The sequence below is a fragment of the Panulirus ornatus genome, chromosome 11, assembly GCF_036320965.1.
Source record: "Panulirus ornatus isolate Po-2019 chromosome 11, ASM3632096v1, whole genome shotgun sequence".
Classification (NCBI taxonomy): domain Eukaryota; kingdom Metazoa; phylum Arthropoda; class Malacostraca; order Decapoda; family Palinuridae; genus Panulirus; species Panulirus ornatus.
In genome coordinates this window covers 48,496,379-48,521,913 of record NC_092234.1, presented here as the reverse complement: position 1 = coordinate 48,521,913, position 25,535 = coordinate 48,496,379, and the positions used below count along the sequence as shown (strand labels likewise).

Here is a 25,535-nt window from a genome sequence, read left to right as displayed (position 1 = left end):
AAAACCCAGAATCGTCAATATCATGTCCGCTGAGCGCTTTACACTTAACTTGTTTGTCGGCCAAGCCTTTTATAATTTTATGTCACGTTAGTGAGGAGTATTAGTATCATATATATGACTTGAGCACTTAGTATTCGCCACCGAAATGTGGTGGTTTATGTGCTGAATGCCACCTGGTATACAACTTGTATGTCATGAACACACAACAGGCTTGTATGTTGTATGTCGCCCGAGCGCTGTGTATTAAGGTCGTATATACTGTCCTCGTAACACCTTGGAAATCGTTTATTAGATGTATCTTTTTTTACGCCATATTGTATTCTAAACGCTGAGTAAATCGTTTACTAATTGTATTTCATATGCCATAGTGTATTCCAGACGCTGTGGAAATCGTTTTTGAAAGAATTTGTGGTGGATTTAAGCCATACTATTATGTGAGAAACATAGCAAAACAATTCATGTATTTTTTTTGTTTATTGTATTTTTCTTGCCGGATATGCAGTTCCTCTGATTAGGTGAAGTGAATCAAATAGGTTAGATCCAAGAATGCTTTGACTAACAATTTTACTTTTCAAGAAATTAACCTTCAGCTCTGTTCACAGGTATATTTTACCCCCAAAATATTCATATATTCATATATATATATATATATATATATATATATATATATATATATATATATATATATATATATATATATATATATATATTTTTTTTTAATTTTCCAAAAGAGGGAACAGAGAAGGGGGCCAGGTGAGGATATTCCCTCAAAGGCCCAGTCCTCTGTTCTTAACGCTACCTTGCTATCGCGGGAAATGGCGAATAGTATGAAATATATATATATATATATATATATATATATATATATATATATATATATATATATATATATATATATATATATACATATATATATATATATATATATATATATATATATATATATATATATATACATATATATATATATATATATATATATATATATATATATATATATATATATATATATATATATATATATATTTTATATGTTAGAAGCAGTGAAAAGTTTTTATCGAGGATGTAAGGCATGTGTACGTGTAGGAAGAGAGGAAAGTGATTGGTTCTCAGTGAATGTAGGTTTGCGGCAGGGGTGTGTGATGTCTCCATGGTTGTTTAATTTGTTTATGGATGGGGTTGTTAGGGAGGTAAATGAAAGAGTCCTGGAAAGAGGGGCAAGTATGAAGTCTGTTGGGGATGAGAGAGCTTGGGAAGTGAGTCAGTTGTTGTTCGCTGATGATACAGCGCTGGTGGCTGATTCATGTGAGAAACTGCAGAAGCTGGTGACTGAGTTTGGTAAAGTGTGTGGAAGAAGAAAGTTAAGAGTAAATGTGAATAAGAGCAAGGTTATTAGGTACAGTAGGGTTGAGGGTCAAGTCAATTGGGAGGTGAGTTTGAATGGAGAAAAACTGGAGGAAGTGAAGTGTTTTAGATATCTGGGAGTGGATCTGTCAGCGGATGGAACCATGGAAGCGGAAGTGGATCATAGGGTGGGGGAGGGGGCGAAAATTTTGGGAGCCTTGAAAAATGTGTGGAAGTCGAGAACATTATCTCGGAAAGCAAAAATGGGTATGTTTGAAGGAATAGTGGTTCCAACAATGTTGTATGGTTGCGAGGCGTGGGCTATGGATAGAGTTGTGCGCAGGAGGATGGATGTGCTGGAAATGAGATGTTTGAGGACAATGTGTGGTGTGAGATGGTTTGATCGAGTAAGTAACGTAAGGGTAAGAGAGATGTGTGGAAATAAAAAGAGCGTGGTTGAGAGAGCAGAAGAGGGTGTTTTGAAATGGTTTGGGCACATGGAGAGAATGAGTGAGGAAAGATTGACCAAGAGGATATATGTGTCGGAGGTGGAGGGAACGAGGAGAAGAGGGAGACCAAATTGGAGGTGGAAAGATGGAGTGAAAAAGATTTTGTGTGATCGGGGCCTGAACATGCAGGAGGGTGAAAGGAGGGCAAGGAATAGAGTGAATTGGAGCGATGTGGTATACAGGGGTTGACGTGCTGTCAGTGGATTGAATCAAGGCATGTGAAGCGTCTGGGGTAAACCATGGAAAGCTGTGTAGGTATGTATATTTGCGTGTGTGGACGTGTGTATGTACATGTGTATGGGGGGGGGGGGGTTGGGCCATTTCTTTCGTCTGTTTCCTTGCGCTACCTCGCAAACGCGGGAGACAGCGACAAAGTATAAAAAAAAAAAAAAAAAAAAAAAAATATATATATATATATATATATATATATATATATATATATATATATTACTCTTATCATACAAATTAATTGGAATATTTGATTGATTCAGTGGAATATATTTTTCTTGAACAGTGAAGTGAAATACACAGTGTGGGTTCAAGAGTCAGCTAAAGTTTATTCCATCTCTATGTTTCTCCCTCAGATGCAGGAGTTTTATTCTGCTCTTATATTGTAAGTTCTGACAGTGCCTGAGTGGCTGAGAAACATCCTACTTCCCAAGAATATCTGCCATCTTTAAACATGTGTAAAACGTATGCTACTCGTGGCCATTATTGAAATGAAATTGTAAAATGATCTATGAGTCTTTCAAGGTTAAGCTGTTATCCATGACCCAAAACATCAGAAAGAAATATATACGTTAGCCATGAGTAATGATATGGCATTAAGATTACATAATAGATGAAAAAAAAACTCCGCCATTTATACGTACCATCCAAATATGTATTATGCAACATGGGTGAAGACTAGGTACTTTCCCCTTGGGATCCTGTTGGTTCTCCGCCTTTCGCTCTCCTAGTTCCTTCCTGCCTCTCTCCTGCATACAGCTTTTTCTAATAGACACAGTAACAATAGATTATATAATTTGTTCTTTTTTGCTGCAACGGATTTTCACGTCACTTGACTTCCTCAGGGGATTAACATGCCATAGTGAAAAATAGAATTGTTTTCATTATCCTGCTTTGAAATATATATATATATATATATATATATATATATATATATATATATATATATATATATATATATATATATATATATATATAGAGTCATACTTAAAGGAGCCTACTGGAAATAAGTTAGTAAAACTTTAGTAGGTTATCCTACTAGTATAGAAGCTACTATGTACCTTATTGTGGTGTATTGCACATGTATACACCTATCATAATGTATTAGGGTCCCTGAATAAAGTCGTCATGTTCAAGATATGTTGCTAAGCCAGTGGTCCTGTATCCATGCTAGTGTGTATCATAACGGAAGCCATCGGGATTTGAACACAAAGTTTCATTAAATTTCGGCCGGGCCCCGGGCGGCGGGCCTGCGTAACACCAAAGAATCTGACGTCAGTGTGACTGGAGAAGCACAAGGGAAAGGTTGTGTCTCTCCTGGCGCTGGTTTCTCATGTCATGTGACTCTAGTTTTAAAGTTCGGTCTTCATGACTCGTCGCTTGAAGCACATTGGGTTTCAGGTTGCCAGAGTAAGGTATGATTTGGTGATGTTGCAGTGAATGTGTAAAGGCAAAAATGACAAAAGTTTAAACTTCTATACTAGGCCAAGTGAACTCGTCGTCTGCAATTTAATCCGAGTAGTTGAAATTCATGTGTAATATGGTCTAACAGCCATGGCGAGTAATTTCTCATAACTTTTTATTATTTTCTCATTACTTTTGATATGTCTAAGTCTGATTCTTATTAGGTTGTTTCCTGATTCTTTTTAGATTGTTTAGCTCTCATCCTTCTGTCCTAATTTGCAGTAGATAGACATATGGAGCTAATTTCATAACTTTTAGAATTGCTAGTTATTGATTATATATTCCTTATGTTGAAATGAAAATGTGTAGTCAAAGCACTTTTAGATAATCCTTTGTTTCCTCTGCATATCGCCACTTTTTATGGTAATTGTAGTATTTTTTATTGTCTTTATTAGGTAATTGCCACCCTACTGCCATGACCGGATGCAAGATGCCATTGTATAGTCAGTAGACAAAGAAATGACTGGGCAGCGGTAAAACAAGTATGTGTTGAGCTGTGGTAATAAAACAGGTAGGTGTTACCGTTTTATGTACAGAAAGTCCTAGGCCTATTGAAACATGGGTAGTGTTAGGTGTTATGTAGGCCTAATGCCGCTGGGTGGGAATTCTCGAGTGAAATTCTGGATATCATCTTAGTAGTATTGGTGGCTTGCAGAGCTTCTCTTCTTAATGAATATAGAATTTCATTCTTTGTACATATGTGCATAAATGGGACGTAGAAGCTTAACGTTTCATACGGGCAACCTTGTACTAAACTTGTTATAACAATGATTCTATAGCATAATTTATGTATGCATGTATATATGTATTATTATTGTTATTATTATTATTATTATTATTATTGTTATTTTTATCATCATTATTAATCATCATCATCATCTTAGGAAATGATGGTCTTTGAAGCGAGGTCTCTGACCAGACTGTACTCCTTGCAGTTCATCTAACAATGATACTTTCCTTGTAGTGTGCCCACTAGCCAGTTTTTTTTTTGTTTGTTTGTTTTCCTTGCCACAAATCATGAATGGATTACACAGTTTGCAAATACACATTTATTTTCCCTTTTAATTAAACTGTTACTGTTCCTGAGTCTTCTTATCTATGCAGTACAACACATAAGTATTTAGGTGTAGGTTAAGAGTGAGGTAACTTCCAAATCATTCCATGTGAATTTAGTTTATTCATACACACTTATGGGTTAATTCTTTAAAGTTATATACTAGATAAAGGGTTTGTTTATTTGAAATTATACTTACCAACTACATGAAATCTTTTTATGTTATTAATAGGGCATATGAAGACATGTTATTTTAGTTATAGATACTTCATTTACAGTTGATTTTAGAATTTGCATAAATTTGATTTGTTTCAGAGTGATTCTTACCCATGTTAATTCTTCAGCTCATTATGTAACTATTTTTGCTATATCTCCCTCAGCCTCCCAAAATGTGAGATAGCTTCAGAATTACTAAATATCCAAGTAATGGGTCAATTTTACATAAACTTTATTGTATTTCATCACCTTCTTCTGCTGATAGAAATGATAGAAAAGTGTCCAGGAATGGTTTTTGCTTTAAATGATGCTTGTGTGAGTTGTCTGAAAGACTCGAGATTTTTAGTCGCCTTAGTTTTGAATATTACTGATAAAGTAACTTGAATATACATGTTTTCCCTCTGCGCTATGAATTACACAGTTCATTGGAAACTTTTATTCTTTTTATTAACTATTTTTCTCCTTTTGGGAGTCATGTGAGAAAGTCGTTCATTAAAACCTCACCCTTTATGAAATTTGAAATACAGTACAATTAGACAGTCCCTACTCCAGAATGCTTGGAATCTTAGTTGTCCCAGATCTTAGAATTTTTGTGTTTTCAAGTAGTGTATATAGAGAAGCCACTGATACACAGTAATAGCAATTATGATACTTTATACACAAATTGCATACAATAACTTCAAGAGGACAAAATTTTATTTTACATTTATAAGGTAAACAGAGATGAAAATTAGAAAGTATGGATATAAGGAATGCAAGTGATGTGGAGGAAGGTCATTCAGTACTTCATATGTGTGTTATGTATAGAAGCCCTAGGAAGATGAATTTATACTAGATCACAATTCATTATTCTATATTCATCATAATTGCCATTTCCCACAACCCTATTTATAGCCCATGTCTCACAACCATATAACATTGTTGGAACTACTAGTCCTTCAAACATCCCCATTTTTGCTCTCTGAGATAACGTTCTCTCCTTCCACACGTTCCTCATCGCTCCCCTGTGACTCGCTTCCGCTTCCATGGTTCCATTCACTGCTAAGTCCACTCCCAGATATTTGAAATACTTCACTTCCTCCAACTTTTCTCCATTCAAACTTACATCCCAATTAACTTGTCCCTCAACCCTACTGACCCTAATAACCTTGCTCTTATTCACATGTACTCTCAACTTTCTCCTTTCACATGCTTTTCCAAACTCAGTCCTTTTCTTTCTTTCATACATATATGCCATTTCCCACATTAGCAAGGTAGCATCAAGAACAGAGGACCGAGCCTTAGAGGGAAAATCATTTGGCCCCCTTATCTGTTCCTTCTTTTGGATATTATTTGTGATATTATGATAGATGTATTGCTTGTGCAGTAGTTTATTCACTTAGGAAATTCTCAGATATGTGTTTTGAGTGTAACACCTAGATATCTAACGTCTGAAATTTTAACTTGATTGCAAGTGATTTTTCATATTTTTGTGGTTTCAGGAATCTCATGGAATGATTGTGTAACCATGGAAGGCAACCAAATAAACTCATCTAACAAGATGAAAGTCAAGATGAAACCCAAGAATGTACTGAGTCAAGTTAGCCTTAGCATCATCAATGGCCTGGAGTATGCCTTTTACACGTATGGTGTTGTCATTGCAAAGCACCCAGCCATTTTCATTGTTCTTTGTGTGGTATTAACAGGATGCTTTTCACTTGGATTGATTAATTTTACTGTGGAGGAGCGTCCTTTCAAACTTTGGATCCCACAGAATTCAGATTTCATTAAAGTTATGGATTGGCAAAAGAAGAACTACCCAGCTGAGTTCCGACTTCATACTGCTATATATGAAGCTGAAAATGTACTTGATAGAAGTGTACTTCTGGAGATGCTTCGAGTCCATGAAGCTGTTGCTAGTGCTACAACAGCAGATGCAACATGGGACTCTGTGTGTGCGAAGATGCCGACAATAGCTGACTCATTCTTTGGCCGTAGGAAGAGAAGTATTAGCCAAGATATAGCTTCAGGAATGGATGCCCATCCTCATACCTTATTTAGAGTAAAGCGAGAGAATAATGAAGGCAGTGGCTTTGATTGGAGTACAATCCTTGATAGGGAGTCTTACTGTGGTTTTTTAGAAAGCATGACACTAGAGTGCATGGAACACAGCATTCTTGAAATATGGGGATATGATCGTGATTTGATAAGTGACCTTACACCGGAAGACATTATTGAAGATGTAAACAGTGTAGACAAAAGTGCTGTGTTTGGATTTCCAACAAACTTTACTGAGTTTCTCGGAAAAGTTGAGCTGGATGCTGAGGGAAGGGTGATAAAAGCTGGAGCATCAAGACAAATTTGGGTCACAAACATCAACCTAACAGCAATTGGGGTTGGTGAGTTTGTGGATGATACAGGAACTGGCATGGAAGTAGACACGGTTAGCTATAATTGGGAGAAGGAACTCATAAACAATGTTTTAGATGAAACTAAGAGACCGGATAATATATATCTATATCTCATGGCAGCCTCAAGCTTTGGTATGATCAGTGAAGATACAATTCTTGGAGATGTCAAGTTTTTAGCCATTGGTTTTGGAGTAGTATTTATTTATATTCAGATTATGCTTGGAAAATTTAACTTGGTGGAGCAGCGACCTTTGTTATCATTGATGGGACTATCTTGCGTTGGAATGTCCATTTTTGTCTCATATGGAATTTGTTCAATATTTAATGTGCCATTTGGTCCGGTCAATAATGTTTTACCATTCCTTCTGCTTGGACTTGGAATTGATGATATGTTTGTTATAATGCAAGCTTGGAATAACCTTAGTCAGAAAGAGAGAAAGCAGGAGCTAACACACCGTATTGGGTATGCCCTTAAGCATGCTGGTGTCTCCATAACTGTTACCTCATTAACAGACTTTGCTGCTTTTGCCATAGGCAGTGGGACAGTTCTGCCAGCACTGAGGTCATTTTGTTTGTATGCTGCTGTGGGCATTGCTGCAGTTTACTTCTTTCAAGCTACATTCTTTGTAGCATGGTTTGCTTTAGACCAGCGAAGGTTGGAAGATAATCGCCATGGAATTATCTGGTGTTGGAAACTCAAGAACTGGACACCAAACCAGTGTAGTCAAAAGGATATATGCCAGACTTTCTTCAGTGAAGTTTATGGAAAATTCCTTTTTAGATTACCTTCTAAGATAGCTGTTTTGATTGTGACAATGGCTCTTCTGGCAGTGTCTGGATGGGGACTGTCGAACCTTCAACAAGAGTTCAACCCTATTTGGTTTCTTCCCCAGAGCTCATACCTCTTTAAATTCTTCATGAAACAAGAGTATTATTACCCAACTTCAGGTGAGATGGGTATTGTTTATTTTGGTAGAATGGATTATTTAGAAGAATTGCCAAAGATTGAGGAGTTAATGACACGGATGAAGGAAAGTGAATATATTTCTGAAGTTGATAGCTGGTTTTTGAAATACAAAAAGTATTGGGAAAAGCAAGGATATTTGGTACCATCCCCAGAAGAGACAGAAGAAGAGTTTTTAGATCATCTGGGAATGTTCCTACATTCTCCAAGTGGGTCAAAATTTCGTGTAAGGAATTTCCATTTTGATGGTATTATAAATTGCACTGATCCAGCTCCCCAAATCCTGGCATCCAGCATAGAATATAAACATCGTCGACTTTCAGGCTCCCACGAACAGATTACTGCAATGGACGACCTCAAAAATATTGTAAAGAGCATGAATTTCAGTGGGTATGTGCAACCATTTTCAAGAATATATAGTGGGTGGGAAACAGACAAGATTATTGAAAAAGAACTCTATCAGAATATGGGGCTTGCCATGTTGGTTGTATTTGTTGTGACACTTATCTTGATTGCAAACTTGACAACCAGTTTGATGGTTTTACTTTGTGTGATAATGACACTTGTAGATGTTGGGGCACTCATGCATTGGTGGGGCCTTACCATTGACACTGTTTCATGTATTGACATTGTCCTCGCCATTGGTCTATGCGTAGACTATGCTGCTCACATTGGCCACACGTTTATGACCAAGCGAGGAACAAGGGATGAACGTGCAAGGCTCACAGTTGCTACCATCGGTCCAGCCGTACTTAATGGAGGATTCAGCACCTTTCTAGCTTTTATCTTCCTGGCCAACTCAGACTCACATGTCTTTGTTACATTCTTTAAGGTTAGTACAGTAATAAAAGGAGAATATTTTGTTCATCTTTTTGATAAGATTTGATAAATGATCTGAAACTTTTGATGTCTGTAGTACTTGGAAAGGTTTAAGTGACCACCACTAGTGAAAGGCAGTGACATATATATCACTGTATTTCTGTCTCTCCATGTATCACATTTGCCATCTTGAACTATGTACAGTGGAAGGGTAATCCATGTAAAGAACTCCCTACATCATGACACTTTTTCAATATTTTCTAGTGGATTGGTTAGATTAGCATTGCCATTACAAGATCATAGGTCTCATAAGATTCAGTCCATTGGGTTTAGCAGGGTTCAGGGACAAGTTTGTTGAGATGTAAATGTAAGTTGGAAAGGAGAAAAAAAATGGAGGAAGTGAAGTGTTTTAGATATCTTGGAGTGGATTTGATAGTGAATTAAACTATGGAAGCAGAAGTGAGTCACAAGGAGGGGGAGGGGGCGAAGGTTTTAGGAGCGCTGAAGAATGTATGAAAAGAGAGAGTGTTATTTGGAAGGACAGAGATGGGTGTGTTTGAAGGAACAGTAGTTCCAACAATAGTATATGGTTTCAAGGCATGGGCTATAGATAAGGCTGTGTGGAGGGTGAATGTGTTGGAAATGAGATGTTTTAGGAGAATATGTGGTGTGAGGTGGTTTGATCAAATAAGTAATGAAGGGGCAAGAGAGATGTGTGGAAATAAAGTGAGCGTGGTTGAGAGAGCAGAAGTGTGTGTGTTGAAGTGGTTTGGACATATGGAGAGAAAGAGTGAGGAAAAGTTGATAAAGAGGATATATGTGTCAGAAATAAAGAGAACAAGAAGTGAGAGACCAAATTGGAGTTGGAATGATGGAATGAAAAATATTTTGTGTGGTTGGGGCCAGAACATGCAGGATAGTGAAAAGCATGCATGAAATAGGGTGAATTGGAACACTGTGGTACCACATACTGGGGTCCACGTGCCATCAGTGGATTGAACCAGGGCATGTGAAACGTCTGGGGTAAACCATGGAAAGGTCTGTGGGACCTGGATGTAGATTGGGAGCTGTGGTTTCGATGCATTACACATCATAGCATGTGTATGAATGGAGCAGATGTGGCCTTTCTTCATCAGTTTCCTTGTGCTACTTTGCTGATGCAGGGGGTGGTGATCAGGTACAGGTGAGAAGAAGAAAATGTTTGTTATTTTTATTTTCATTCATGTATTTGTGTTGTTTCATCTGGTAAATAGCACTGACTATAGATATTCTTTATTTTGCTTTCATTTTCTTCTCTCACCATTTTGCAAAAACCCAATTCAGCCATTAGAAGAGCTTATTATGCTGCTCAGTAGTTGTGTAGTGACTTGCCTCTTATACCCAGTAGATTTCAGTAATGATATTGTATAAAATGCTGTATGTCATCGTAAGTTTTCCATATTGTTGAGTGTTATGTACTGTGCAGTAAGTTCTTGTGTGTTTTCTTTATCGTAGATTTAAAGAAAACCAAGATTTTTCTGATCTCCCTTAACTTTAAGAGGAGCCCAAAATATATAATTCTTTGTCGACTTTTTTTTTTACAAGAAAGCGCTGAATAATACTTGGGTTCAAATACTACAAATTCTACAGTATGAAAGCAGATTTGGTATTCCTCTTAGTAGCAGTGACAGTGAATAGTCTTAAGTTGAAGGACTTAGTAGGCATTTGTGATTTGATGACTTGTTCATGGGCATTTAGTAATGGTGGTTTAAAAATGACATTAAGGTTTGAGGGGAATCCTCATGAAGATAATGATGGTATAATAGGGAACCTAAAGATAGCCGTTTTGGTTTAGTGGGTGGCCTAAAGTTGATAACTATGGTTTATCGGGGACCATAGTACTTCTTTGTTTGTGGATTTGCTTTTTGTCATATATATATATTACAGAAGTATATGAAAATGAAGAAAGGATTAAGGGACAACATTTCTCTTGACTTGACCACTGCAGCCAAAACATGGACATGAAATGGGGTGTATGAAAAATTTGGTAAGGCAGGGAAAGCATAGGGAATGAATTTACAAGGAGAGTGTATGATAGTATGATTAAAAGGGTTATGAGAGGAAGACCACTTGTGACATGGGGAAATGAAGTGGAAGAATGCAGGAGCGATAGAGAATTGGGGAAGAATGTATAGAATGTTGTATGCAAGGGAGGCAGGTATGGACAGGGATATGTGGAGAGACTTTTACTGTGGCCACCCACTTGATGGGAGTTCCTTTAGGGAATGGGCATCAGAGATATATATAGATAGATACATAGTTTAGCTATGGCTAGTAACAGTGAAGGTTTACTGTGAATGGACCAGAATTTTAAAGACAATCATGGATGAATGAATAGCCCTGACTTTGCAAGTCTTATGGCTCAGCCTGATGTTCAAGTTTCTCTTTAGTCTTTAACCTCAGCTGTTTTTTGATTCCTGCTTCTGTGAATTGTTAAGGTTGCACCAGAATGAACTGTTAGAAGAAAGTTTCTTTAGCCTTCTTGTGAGTGTATCACTTGTAATATTGTTTGATTATGGGGTGTCTTTTAAACAAATATTACCACAAAGTTAACTGTTCATTAACTTAGCTCACAATACAGTTTATTCAATAATTTGTGGTTCTTATTGGTTTTTAAAAGTTCTACAAGTGGGACCAGTGGGATGCGGTGTATTCTAGGAAGCCTTGAGATCATAAGATGGTTTTTCTTTAGAACAATTTAGTGCATCTTCATTGGTAATGCATTTGTGAGTGATTAGTGAAAGGTGCTCAGTTATTAAAGAAGCTTCTGCATGTGAATATCTGTTAGTAGATGAATCATATCATTAACCTTGTTCCTTACTTTCTTCCACAGATTTTCTTTGCTGTGGTGCTGTATGGGTTATTCCATGGACTTGTTTTTCTACCTGTTTTGCTGTCACTGCTTGGTCCAGCACCTTATCCTAGTGCAAAAGATGATAAACTGCCCGAGACTGAAGAGATGTCTGCTGAGAATCAGCAGTTATACCAGCAAGAGAGGATGGAAGATAGAGAGGTGGAAAAGTTGGAAATTCAGAGTGAACCTGTTGAGAATGGCTCACTGAATGATGAAAGTACAAATATCAGCACTGCACCTGCTAATGGTAAGTTAGAGAGTACAAACTGTGTTGAATTTAATGCAGTGTAACGAAAACATTAAGGTAACCATCAAGCAAGCAAGCCAGTGTATTGTTGGGGGAATATACCCAATATATACATTCTGATTCTTCAGACTGTGACAGGGATTTTCAACTGAACATTTTGCATGTGAGTTTTCAAAGTTGTGTTAACATTGATTTTATATATACTTGTATGGAGTAACCAAAGATATCTACTGATTGCCAGTTCTCAGAAAGTCACTACACAATACTACAAGAGATTTCATTGTTCACCACCAGGACTGGTTAGTCATTACCAAGAAGACGATGATCATATACTCTAATAATCAAACACCCAGAATCAGTTCCTGACTGTCACGACCACTCTTTGAATTCATTCAACCTCCTACTTTATTAATGAACCTTCTCACCATATATAGACTATTTTACCCCTCATAGGATCATCTGACCAATCTTATCTCTGTCACTTCTTGTTGAACATACCAGTGCTTTATCCCCGTTTCAAACTTCGAAATGCCACTTTTAGAGAGCTCAGCAGTCAGCCCTGCATAGTTCTTTGTTGACTTTCCTTGTGATAGGAATGGCTTCTTTGGCAGTGATGCTTCATGCTGTGCTGAACGAGTACCAGATGTTACTTTGCTGGAATGGAGATGTAAATCCTTTCTGCTAGACTTTTTTCCTCCCAGTCATTGTTTCATTGTTTCAGCTCTAATGCCTGATTCATCAAGAACAGAATGTATTGGGCCATGAAACTCTTCCCTTCCCTAGAATCCCTCTTTGCTTTCATTTCTGCTCAGAATGTCTTTAAAGCTGTCATTTGTAAAGTCAGTCTCACCTTCATGAAAAGAAAAGGTGCTGGGTTGACTTCTATCTATCACTCTATCTATCTATATCTCTGATTCCACCTTCCTCTTGGAACTCCTATCAGCAAAAGTCTCCACTTATCCCTGTCCTTACAGGCCTCCCTCACATACAACATTCCATGCATTCTTCCACCATTTCTCTCCCTCAAGTACTCTCCCACTATGTTTCCCCAAGTCACAAATGGTTTTCCTCTCTCGCCAACCCCTTTAATCATACTACCATGCGCTTTCCTTGTAAACTCCCCACCTTGCATTCTTTCTACATTCCCAAACCACCTCAAAGTATTATGTTTCACCCACTCTGTCACTCCACAACTTATTCCCTTTGCATTCGCTGCGATACAAGATCTCTCATACACCCCCTCAATTCTTTCTTCATTCTGTTTAGTCATACCACATGATTATCTCAAATAGCTCATTTCCACTGTCTTTGTGGCTCATTTATGTCCATATTTTGGCTGCATATGTCAGGGTCCGAAGGGCTATGCTGTCCCATAATCCTTTCTTCACTTCCATACTTGCACCTCTACCCTTCATTATTCTGTTAAGGAACTCATTGGCTCTTTTACCCTATACTGCTCTCTCCTGCTATCTCTTTCCATATCACCAATCTTACCCAAGTTTGCTCCTAAATACTATAATTCTCTCACCTCTACCAGTCTTTCAACCCCCACATCTGTGACATAGTATAATAAACTTTTTTACTGTATAGGGTTTTAGGAAATTTTTGATTTCTCTCTGCTTCCTCCCAGACACCATTACCTTATTTTGACTTGCATTTATTTTCATTTGCCTGTGCTTACATTATAAAACAAACCATCTGCAACTCTTCACTCTTGGCAAACAACTTAGTATCATCCACAGACAGGCTTTTCTCTAGTCATCATACCTCACCACCACTCTTTATTCCTGCACCCTTTTCCCTAGTTTTACTTTCACCTCTGTTATTACTCCATTCGTATATATATGTTACAAAGCCATGGTGACATCATACAGGCCTGGCTCACACTCACATGTATACTGAGACTTTTGCTTAACTCTCCACACCACTCTTACATATTCATTTGCTACTCTGTAGAATACTTTCACACCATACAACAGTTGTCCTACGCAGTACATCCGTAACACATTACATATAGCATTCCACTTGACTCAGTCATACTCTTTCTCTGGATGCAGCTAGATCCTTAAACACTGCATACAGCTCCTTACCTTTTGCTTGATACTTTTTCACAGACATTTTCCCAACTTTTGAGCCTATACCACAGTAGCAGCACCTAACCTCATTTGTTGTGATACTGCCACTGTGCCATTCTTTTATTGACAAATGTATATGGGCCACAATCAAAACAATCTCCAACAACTTATGTAATTCACCCATTTCTCTTATGACCTGATGAATCTGTAGCTTGCTCCAACTGAGATAGCCATTCTTTTTGTTACCTTTTTTCCTGTAATTCATCTTTGGATGATTCTGCATCTAGTCCTACATCCCATCTTCTTTTACAAAGCCTATGCTATCTGTTATATTATCCTTGTAAAGGATCTCCTGAATACTTTCCCCAGCTCCAAGTGGACATGGCATATGGCCCATATGGCATACCTTCTCAAATACTAAAGTTGTGTGCCTCTGAGCCAGCTCTGATCCTTGCTTCCCTATTTTGCCTGGCTGAAAGCCCAAACTTCCTTCTTCTTGACAATATCCTTTGGTGAAACCCATGTCTTAAGAAAGGAGACCAGTGTATCACCCCAGTTTTTTTTTTCTTTTATCTTCAGAGTTCTTGAGACTCCTTAACTCTCTTCTAAAACGCTTAAAATGTCATTTCCTCCTCGCAGATCACAAGTACAGCTTTTGCCTTACTAGATCTTCTGTTGACTTTAGGACTTTGGCACAAGATAAAGATGATATTATATGTTATGCCAAAGCATAGTTTGATATTCAGTATGATAAAGATAGTTTATCAGTTTTGTAAAAATGTGTTATATACTTGTGGCATATTTTTCATAATACTTGTAATCCTTTTTCTTTAAATTTTCAAAGGCAGTTTAATATGATCTATTGGTATAGACTCTTTGATTTGTGTGTGTTCAATCCTGGATTTGGATAGAAGAGAAACCTAGGTATACTAGCATGTAATAGTATTGGCTAAAGAATACTCTATATGTCAGGTTGTATTCCAAATGATTTTTGTAATATACAGTAGGATAGCTCGAGAAGTCTCCTTAGTAGTATGTGTTTAATATGACATAGTTTTGATAGGTATGGAAGTCTACCTTCCTTTGTTATCACTTTCTAAAAGTTGAAACAATGAGCAAAGCAAGAATTTTTTCTTGAAGGTTCAGTTCCTGTTGCTTCCTCCCTCATGCTAAAAATGCAAGTATGCATAAGAAAAGAAAAGTGTATTTTATTATTATTCAACCTCAGGAACCCTTTACTGGACCTCCTGCAGCTTTGGAGCAAAGGAGCAAAGTGAGAATTCCCAATAGACTCAGTTCCTGATGCTACCTCACTTAGGTGGAAGAGGCAAACTTTGTATAAAGAATGTCTGTGTATGATTACTGTTTGGGTGTTACAGGGAGAGAGTTTTACACTTGTTTGCCCAGTTTCTTAACGTTGTATTTATGTATTATTTCTTTACTCCTATGTATGTATACACAAATGCACACATTTCAGCCTAAACCAGGTACCCATTTTTGAACCAGGCATTAAGGAAGGATGAAAACTTAGGTTGGGTGTGTGCTGACTGCCTTTCTTAGGACTTGAACCCATGCAGGTCTGACCCAGGATTGGCCTGTGGTGACTCATTGTTAGTAATGCTAACCAGTACAGTGTACAGTATGGGGTGATCTACACTTATAGGGCCTCATCTCCTGAATTATCTATGCTATCAAGTAGCCTTTTGAACTTTTGTAAATTGCTGGCATTTGCAATTTCTTAGTATGTTTCAACCATCCATCACCCTAACACTAAACTAGTGCTTCTTACCATCCTTTTTAACTAATTCTTTGCCCAATTTTTGGTTCAATGCCTCTAGCTACTTTAGTGCTGCATCTCCTGGAGAACTCTTCATTGTCACTGTCATTTAAGTTGAATTAGGTTGTTGAGGGTTTTTATCAGGTCTGTCCAATCCTTGTCTTCATTTCGGACAGCTTTGTACCCTTGAACCTTTCATTGTAGCTATGTCTGATTAAGTCAGGTACCATCTTAATTGCTTTTCCCTCTACTCTCTCAATAAGATCTTTGTGTTCCTTTGGTTGCAGTAACCAGATTCATGAGGAATAATCCACTTTTGGCCTGATATATGTAATGAATGATTTACTGAACATACCTTATGGGTTTGCCAGTTGACAGTTTGTGTCTTTCTCAGTTACAGAGGTCCCTTGTCGACCACTAGGACTGTATTCTTAGAAGACTACATGGTTGGTAGAACTATCTGGCAAGGTATGGGGCCAATGAGAAATGGGTTTTATGGGCAGTGACCCTTGGGATATGTACTATAAGTCTTATAATGAAAATTTAAGTGTAAATAAGCACGAAATGATAATAATAAAAAAGAACACAACATTTATGCTGTAAAAGTACAAAGAAATGATGTACAAAACTGTGAGGTAATAATACAATAGCAGTATTGTTACTACTGGGATTGTATTCTTAGAAGACCACATGGTTGGCAGAACTGTCTGGCAAGGTATAGGGCCAATGAGAAATGGGGTTTATGGGCAGTGACCCTTGGGGTTTTTACTATAAGTCCTATAATGAAAATTTAAGTGTTGAAAATAAGCAAGAAATAATAATGATAATAAAAAAGAACAGCACATTTATGCTGTAAAGGTACAAAGAAATGATGTACAAAACTCTGAGATAATAATACAACGGCAGTATCACCTCTGGTGCTGTGCCTCCATACCTGTACAAAACTCTGAGGTAATAATACTATGGCAATATCACCACTGATGCTGTGCCTCCATATCCCTACAAAGCATCCAGCCAGCTACACCACACAAAATCTTGTCTTAATGCTTTCCTTAGCAACATGGCCTGATTGATACTTCCCTTTCACCCCCTGTATACCACATTGCTCCAATTCACTCTATCCCATGCACACCTTTCACCCTCCTGCATGTTCTGGTCATGAACACTTTAAATCTTTTTCATTCCATCCCTCAATTGGCCAACACCTGCTGTCTGTCTTCTCCACTTCTGAGACACGTATTCTTATTGTCAACCTCTCCTCACCTTCATACTTTCAGCCATATTCTTTTTATTACTACACCTCTTCCTTGCCGCATTATTACTTTCTCGATTGACATTCCCCACCCCACTTATTATTTTCAAATATTTTGTTTCAATTATGTGCACCCTTCTTCAAATATGTATTCTCATCTATATCCCATGCATTGCATCAGTACATCAGTGAGATTACAAAATCTTCTAACAACCAATTTTTGCCCTCCCAGGTTGTGACCTCTCTTCATACATTCCTAAGTGCTCCCAAAACTTTCACCCCCCACACCCACCCAGTGACTCACTTCTGCTTCCATGCTTCCATTCGCTGCCATGTCCACTCCCAGGTATCTGAAACACCTCATATCCTCCATGTTTTCTTCATTCTAACTCACACCCCAAATGACCTGTTTCTCTGTATTGCCAACCCTAATAACCTTGCTTTGATTCATATTTACTCTTAACCTCTTCCTTTCATGCACTCTCCCAAATTCAGACATCATTGTCTGCAGTTTATTATTTCAGTCTGCCACCAGTGCTCTGGTACCAGCAAATAACAGCTGACTTCCTTGGCTCCCTCATCCCCTACAGAATGCATACTCACCACTCTCTCCAAGACTCATGCCTTTATCTCTCTCACCACCTCATCCATAAACAGATTAAACAGCCATACTGATATCACACACTTACCCACCTCACTTCTCACTCTCACATATGCTTCACTTACTTGATAAAAACTTCTCACCATGTATGTAAAACCCTCCACAAAAAGCCCCTATCAGCCCTGTCATATGCTTTCTCCAGATCCATAAATACCACTTTCAAATCCTGTTTCTCTGGGTATTTTTCTCAAACATTTTTCAATGCAAAGAATGCATCCAATCCACTCATCCTCTACCGCCCGTGAAACCACATTGTTCCTCCCCAATCTAATGATCTGTTTATGCCACCACCCTCTCTACCACCACTCTCCTGTACAACTTCCCAGTTATGCTAAAAAAGAACTTGTACCCTTTGCCTTTAGGCAGTTGCACTGTACATGCATTGCACCATTCTCAGGCATCTCTCCATGATCCATACATACATTAAAATCCCAACCAGTCAACAATGCAGCCACCTCAATTTCTAAGAAACTCAGCTTTAGTACCATCCACTCAGCTGTCTTACCACTCTTCATCTGTAGGCAAGGCTTTCACCAATTCATCTCTCTTGACCTAACCACTCTCCATAACTTGTTCAGTTTGCACACTTCCCAACCCAAACACCTTAGATTTGCCACCATATTATGAACCATATTTAACAAAACACTTGTTTCATGTTCTCTTCACTGTATTACTGCCAATCACCACTTCCCCAGTTGCCCTGTTCACTGATGTTCCTTTGTGCTCTCTTGTTTTTCTCATGCTATGAACCTATTCCAAAACATCCTGTTCTCCCTTAAATTTGTTGATGCCAACACACCCCAGGTCTCATTTGCCCTCTTTTTAGCAACTGCGCTTTCCTCTTAAACTGCTAATTTTTCTTGTATATCTCCCACCCCCTGTGATACTTATTGCTATGATTCTTTGTGGAATAATAGATAAATTTTTTTATATTTTTACACAGCTAACAATCCTGGGAATAAGACAGCATTAATGCAAGTATCAAGTGTGTGAATTTTAAAGTAGTGTAATTCTTTATTGAAGTTTGGACATTGTCATGATTGTTATAATTGTAGTGTGTAGTTGTGGAACTTTATATGGCAATAGTTGTCATTGTTGCTTATGTAAAATTAGGAAAGATTAGAGGCCTTTAATTTTTCCACCATGGAAGTTTGAAGAGTTAGGATTGGCCTCATCACAACTATAAAGGTTTTGAAACAGGTTGATGACACAGACTGAACATTTCCTCAGAAGATATAAAGTGGAATGACCAGAAGATATAAAATCAACTTAAGAAACTAGTCAGAAAATATATACAAGTAGTGGAGGAACTGAATATTCTCAAAGAAGGGATGACTTAAATGGAGACAGCATGCAAAGGTTTAAGATGTATAAAAGTAAAGAAGGTTCAAGTGATGGGGCTGTACGAGTGTAAAACTCCCTCCTCTTCAAGTATAGATAGTTATTACACACACACACACACACACACACACACACACACAATTACTTTTTTCATGTTAAGTTGCCAAGAATTAGTTTTGAATTCTTTTGCTCTTTTTTTTTTTATTGTACAAACACTCTGGTATTTAGTTTATTCTACAGAACATAGTAATATATAGGAAAGGGAAGTAAGCTTGTAGTGTACTGGCTTTTTAGAAGAAGTATCATCACAGCCACTGTAGGTTGATAGTTCGGCAAATAGTCTATTACTGTCTTGCAAATTAATGAAACAAGTGTCAGTAAGTAGATGATAATTTTTAAGTTACTGGTGTCAGCGAAGACAGTTACTGGTAATGATGCCCATAACTGATCAGTAAGTCCTTCATCCATTAGTGTATTGTCCATTTGTTGAACACAAAATGTGAAACATTTCTGTGTTAGTATGCTGTCTATGTTTGTGGTGTATAAACAGAAGGTAAATGAAGGAATGATTTTCCTGGGTGAATTTTGTACAAAACATTTAGAAATAGGATAAGTTCATCTCTTACCTGTCAATTACTAGTTGCAAATTAAGTATGACAATTTTCTTTCATACAGTTTGGTGCTTAGATATGATTTATTCTGATGAACTTTTATTTGTAAGGTCAGAAATGTAGTTGTGAATTTGGTATTGCCAGTATTATGAAGAATTTCTTGTTTTTCATGTTTTTGTTAAAGATTTCTAGAGCAGTATGAAATGTCTGCATATATATATAGTATGATGTACTTAATCCCTCTGTATCAGTAATCTTCTCTTCAACTGTATATCTTGCATATCATAAGATGGTTCTGTGTGGTTGTCTTACTTTCATTTTGACTCCTCCATCAGCATGTTTCTTGACATTTTCTGGGAATTGTAGCTTTTGTATCTTGTGTATATCCTTTTTGTTGTTCCATGTTGTATATTCTCTTTTGAATTATCTGATTCTGTAAAGGGCATGAAGTTCCAAACTAGTACAGTTTCTCTACTCTTTTATCACTCAGAGAGAGTATCTTTGAGTTTTTTTTTACACAATTGTAAATTGCAAAAATAAATTGTAGTTTTGTTACTTGTGGCAAAATCTATGGTTAAGTACGTATCTCATAATGCATTCCATCCTAAACACTGCCATAGTGTCCTCATGGTAAATACGTAGATTCAGCCTTTACTGTTAATCAATATTCAGGCTTATTGATGGATATATGTAGCTTATTAAGTCCCATATTAGCTTGAAATGAAGGGTTCCTTTCTATGGATATGTATTCTTATGTATTTATTTCATTCTTACAAATTACTTGGTATTTAAAGTGTTTAAATGCAAATTCAAATTGAGGAGAGTTAAATGGGTGAAGTATTGTATTCATCATTGTGCCAGAATCTCAGTGCCTACTTATAGCTTCAATGAATTAGTAGGTTTTTCTAGATATTTGTATTTCTGTGTATTCTATATTGCACTGTTTTGATGCAAAATTATTTTATGTTGATGACCATCATAGTTTTTCTCATTTTGTTATTTTGTAAGGAAACTCCTTCACTTGTCCTCATCTCATTTAATTCACCCATGAACCATTTGATTAGCCTAGAAGAGGGAGAACACATTTTGTTATGCAGCCTAGCTTAATTATGCAGAAAATGTAATTATATTGTATACTGAGGGTTGTCTGAAGATTCTGCTGGAAAACATTTCTCTCATTACTAGCTGATGCATCACCACCTTCCACAACTAGCTATGATGTCACCATTCCATGGGATGTTAGATTATCACTGTCGTTGATTTTGGCTATCTATTGTACACCATGATCTGAAGTCGCAATTAGACATGTGCAAGCTACTGTTGATAAGATTACCAGTTGGGTAAATAGCTGTTAGTTCAAATTTGTGTTTACAATAGACAATAGCTTTACATCAAGATCAACTAAAAGGACAGTATTTTTGTCTGTAAATGAATTACCTTTTTTAATTTTGCTGTATAAAGAAAGGCTGAGCTGATACTTCTGCGGTTGTCTTTTGGAACTAACCCAACAGGTTTCTTTTAACAACTGATAGGAATAAGGCAAAATGTTAAGGGATTGCCAAACCAATAAGCACTTTCACATATATCACTGAAATGTATACTCAAAGCATAGTTTGCAGTGGAAACTTAAGACTGTTGTTGGATGTATTTAAAATGGCTGGATTACTCTTATCCAAGGTGCTAAAAAAAATTGGAAAATGAAATTCTTTGTGGACTGCTCTATGCAGATTTTCAAGACTATTTTACTATCTGTTTATCTATATCTTCAATGATTGTTCCACCTGGAGCTCCCTCAAGAAGGTGGCTACAGCAATAGTCTCTCTATGAATAGCAAACTCCAATGCCACTTCTTATCCTTTAGTGCCTCACCCTTAACAGGCCACTGGCAGAGGGCACCTCTAGCGCAGTGTTTGCAGAGGCTCTTCCTTAATGTTCCTAATGACTACTACCTAATGCTTTCACCCACTACTACTACCTGATTTTTCTATCTATTGCTCCGGCCTAAATGTTCCTACCTACTACATGTATCTACTGCTTCTACCATTTTGCTAAAAGGCAGGGCTAGCACAAAGTGCTCACTGCAGGAAGATTTAGAGTTACAAAGAATGAGGTGTGTGAATTAAGTGTTGTCATGTGTTATATATGACTAGGAGAGGTTGTATGTTTGTGGACAATGCCAGTAGTCCATGTGTAGATGAGGGAGACATAAAAGACAGCTACCTGGGTTAGAGGAGTTCAACTTGACAACCACTGAAGTGCTGGTGTACTTCGCAGCCATCATTAACCCTCCTGATACCCAGGCGACTAGTATTGATGATATACCTCCCTGGTTGTTGGATGCCTATGAACTACTACTTACTAGTGACTACTTTTATACCCTTCATAAACATTCTGTGCCTGGGGCAAGGTTTCATGATGAGAAAGAGGTGCTCATGCTACTGTCGCTAAGAGGATATGGCTAATGTGTAGTAGGAGGAAACTTTTGTGGGGCTTTCAATAGCACAGGCAGAAGAGAAGAGAGTAAGGAGTTGGAAGATGTCTGAGCTTTTTATTCTTCCATAAAGAAGATGCTTCTCACTTTGATACAGTAGTACATTTTTCAGATGATATGTTGGTTTATAAAGTTTTGGAAAGAATTTAAGGAAGTACTTATCAGGATGATCTTAAGAGAAAAAGTATTGAATGCCATTCCCAAATAACATCCTCCTACTTGGTGAAACTGTTGTAAGTGGCTATTATAAAAGCTTTTTTTTTGGAATGTAGTGCATCCTTTGTCCAGTCTTTCCATTATGATAGTATTGAAAGTCACTTCAGTGTTGTAGTAAGTAGTGTCAGGCTTTCAGCTCCACTGACTCAAGTTCAGTTACTAGTGTGGACAGACAGTATTCATCTGGACTTACTGATCATCTTTTTCTTGTTGTCAGGGAAATGGAAACCATCTTTGGTAAAGGTATAGTTCCACAGATGTGGCAAACTTTGTGAGGCTTGCTAGGATTTAGTACTTAACTTTGACTTTTATTAATTCTAAGACTTGTTCCATGTACAAGAGTATTTTACAACTTATTAGTACTGTACTATTAAGATTTACCAACCTGGGAATTATGGTAGGGGCATATCTTAACAAAGTCTTGCATTATTGATACCCCTATTTTTGTTTGTATTTAAGAATATGATCAAGTGACAATGTTTTCTTCCTATAGTGAATGATTAAATAGACAATATACCTCATTAAAATGAAATTAAGTTGTACTAAACATCTGTAGAAGAAAAGTGCCCTAGACTGTATCCACACAGGAGAGATAAACTATAGGTATTAATTCTTTTGGTAACTCCAGATAATTTTCTTGGAAAGTAGATCATCTTTCCCAAAACTGTTTTGGTAAGACCATGAGGTGAAGGCAAGTAAGGGGATTTTCAGAAAAGGTTGGCTTTGAACTTGTGAAAAGCATTTTGTTAAGCGGGACTCCTCACTTGCCTGTATCTCATTACCTACCTTTCCTTCTTTTGGGGGTTGGGTAACCTCGACAACCTTTTGGATGTATTTTAGAAAAGGTAGGGGTCTTGGTAGCATGACGCATAACTATTTATGGCTTCACTGTTGAATACAACATTGCTTTTAAGCATATTTTTCATGCTGGCTTCAAGATGTCTTACTCTCTCATTTTGTTTATGCATTAACCCTTTTGCCATGGAAATTGCATATATGCACTTAAACCCCTCTTACTGGCAAGTGTGATAATTGGTTTCACAGTGGAACCCTAAACATTGTTCTCAATAATGTAGATCATTAGATGTCACATGGCCTTCTAGATTGCCTGCCAAATCATGCAAAGTGCTTGCAATGTGAACAGTGATAGCTAATTCAAAGGTAGCTAAATGATTGATCCATTTACACTTTTACAACTGTTTACATTATCCTTGTATTTTCACCATATCTAGATTTAAGTTGTTTGTACAATATTATCTTGATATACTGTAGATATACAGTGCAGTGCAGTAGTTTGATACAAAATGTATTATTTTTTTATGAGAAGGTGGTGCTTGTTCATAGAAATTGTTTGGGCCATTCATTTTATCTTATTTGATTATTTTTTTATGCTATCTCTTCCAGTATCTCTATCATTGTGTCAAGAAAAGAACAGAAATTTTACAGTAGAGGGGAATGACGAGTTACTTTAAAGGCATCAAGCCATACCGTGCATTAAATTCTTTATTATTTGATATTATAGTGATAGTGTACTTATGTATATATAGTACTTGATTTTTATAGATTTTGGTAATACAGTGCTCTGTATAAGTATTGCAGATTCATGCTTTTGGAATACATTTGGCTTCTTTTTCAGTCTTTTTACTCAGATTTACTGTAAAGTATTGAGAAAGTTTTCAAAAGATATTACATGTTTGTGTTAAAAACCTAATCATTAGATATTTTTTTTTTTAGAAAGGTTTTAAGAACAGACAAGGAAACTATATGGTCATTTAAGGTTGGATATTCCTGAAAAGTTATCAGATTCAGACATTTTTTTCATGCAATATCACACTTTTTGACAAATGTCCATTACAATATATGATATTCATTGATTATGGCTATAAACTGGGTAATTAATGCAAGTGTATTCCTGTATGATACAATATGTTTGGCTTATTCAGTATTTTTATGTTGATTTATTAGTGTTGTAAAACAGATTTTAGCAAATTTTAATTTTGTAAAAAACCTAAACTTCTTTTGTTGAAAGTTGTTTGAAGGGAATTTCTTATCCAAGTAAAGAAATTTTCTGGTCATCATTGAAATTTGGAAATGCAAGAAAAATGGTCAGAGTCAGACTTTTTCATGGAAAATGGGAGTTTTTTTTTAATAGAAATCTAGATATGCAGTGAGATGGTTCTGCATGACTGTGGCATAACTAGTCTTATGTTTTCATCCCTCAGATAGGGTAGTTTGACAGCTCTTCAGAGAACTGCTTGAGAGAACTGTGTGCTTATCTTAAAGACATGCTTTTTGCAGCTCAAAGTTGACTTTTACCATTATCTTAAATCCACAAATTATTTGAGAGTTTATATACTTGATGCTGTAAAATTTCAAGACGGTAGTTTACTTCTTTGAATAAGCCATTATTAGTTAAAGGACATTAAGACTACTATGTGATGTTACAGAATTAGTATTTCTATGGTTGTAACTGATGAGGTTTCTCTATCATTTTCATAACTTGCAAAAACCAATAGCCTTAAGGACAAGCTCAATTAGAATCTTGTGGTTCCTGTTGTAAGTCTCTTCTGCAACTGTGTTGGAAGGATGTATTTCTCAAGGTTGGTTGTTAGTCATGTAACTGTACAAGCAATAAGGCTCAGATAGTTTGTAAATGTTGTAAGGGTAAACTGAAATGAATAAATTGTTTTCTGTCTTGATGATATGCTCCCTCTTTCTTTCTAGTTGCAGTACACAGCTGAGATTATGGTATTTTTTCCTTGTAATAATTTTATTGTCCTCTTTACGTATGTCCACAGATTTAAAGCATCTATCACATGTTGATATATTCTTCATAAAAGTTACTATTGTTTTCTTCTGTATTATTGTATTCAGCTTTGATAAAATTTTCATATGAATTTTTTAGATATTTAAAATTTAATGAAGTTTATTTGTACTCATTATTCACCTTTTATTAGTCTTATTGTGTCCATGTGTATCTGAT

General features: G+C 36.8%; 1 protein-coding gene across 3 annotated transcripts; it reads left to right on the top strand.

Moving 5' to 3' along the window:
* Positions 1-3,365: 3,365 nt before the first annotated feature.
* On the top strand, positions 3,366-25,481 carry LOC139751484 (patched domain-containing protein 3-like). Of its 3 annotated transcripts, none has more exons than XM_071666938.1 (5): positions 3,366-3,496; positions 3,941-4,056; positions 6,297-9,001; positions 11,861-12,128; positions 18,837-25,481. In XM_071666938.1, the coding sequence occupies exons 3-5, from the start codon at positions 6,323-6,325 to the stop codon at positions 18,884-18,886; spliced, it is 2,997 nt and encodes a 998-aa protein (XP_071523039.1). In that variant the 5' UTR covers positions 3,366-3,496; positions 3,941-4,056; positions 6,297-6,322; the 3' UTR covers positions 18,887-25,481. The 3 variants fall into 3 exon arrangements, with proteins under 3 accessions (XP_071523039.1, XP_071523041.1, XP_071523040.1); XM_071666940.1 differs by having other exon boundaries at positions 16,375-25,481; XM_071666939.1 differs by having other exon boundaries at positions 11,861-25,481.
* Positions 25,482-25,535: the final 54 nt, after the last annotated feature.

Coding starts and splice junctions, on each gene's coding strand:
- LOC139751484 (XM_071666938.1), top strand. CDS start 6,323: ATGGAAGGCAACCAAATAAACTCATCTAACAAGATGAAAGTCAAGATG. Junction 9,002..11,860: donor TCTTTGTTACATTCTTTAAG/GTTAGTACAGTA, acceptor TTTCTTCCACAG/ATTTTCTTTGCTGTGGTGCT. Junction 12,129..18,836: donor CAGCACTGCACCTGCTAATG/GTAAGTTAGAGA, acceptor ATTTTTACACAG/CTAACAATCCTGGGAATAAG.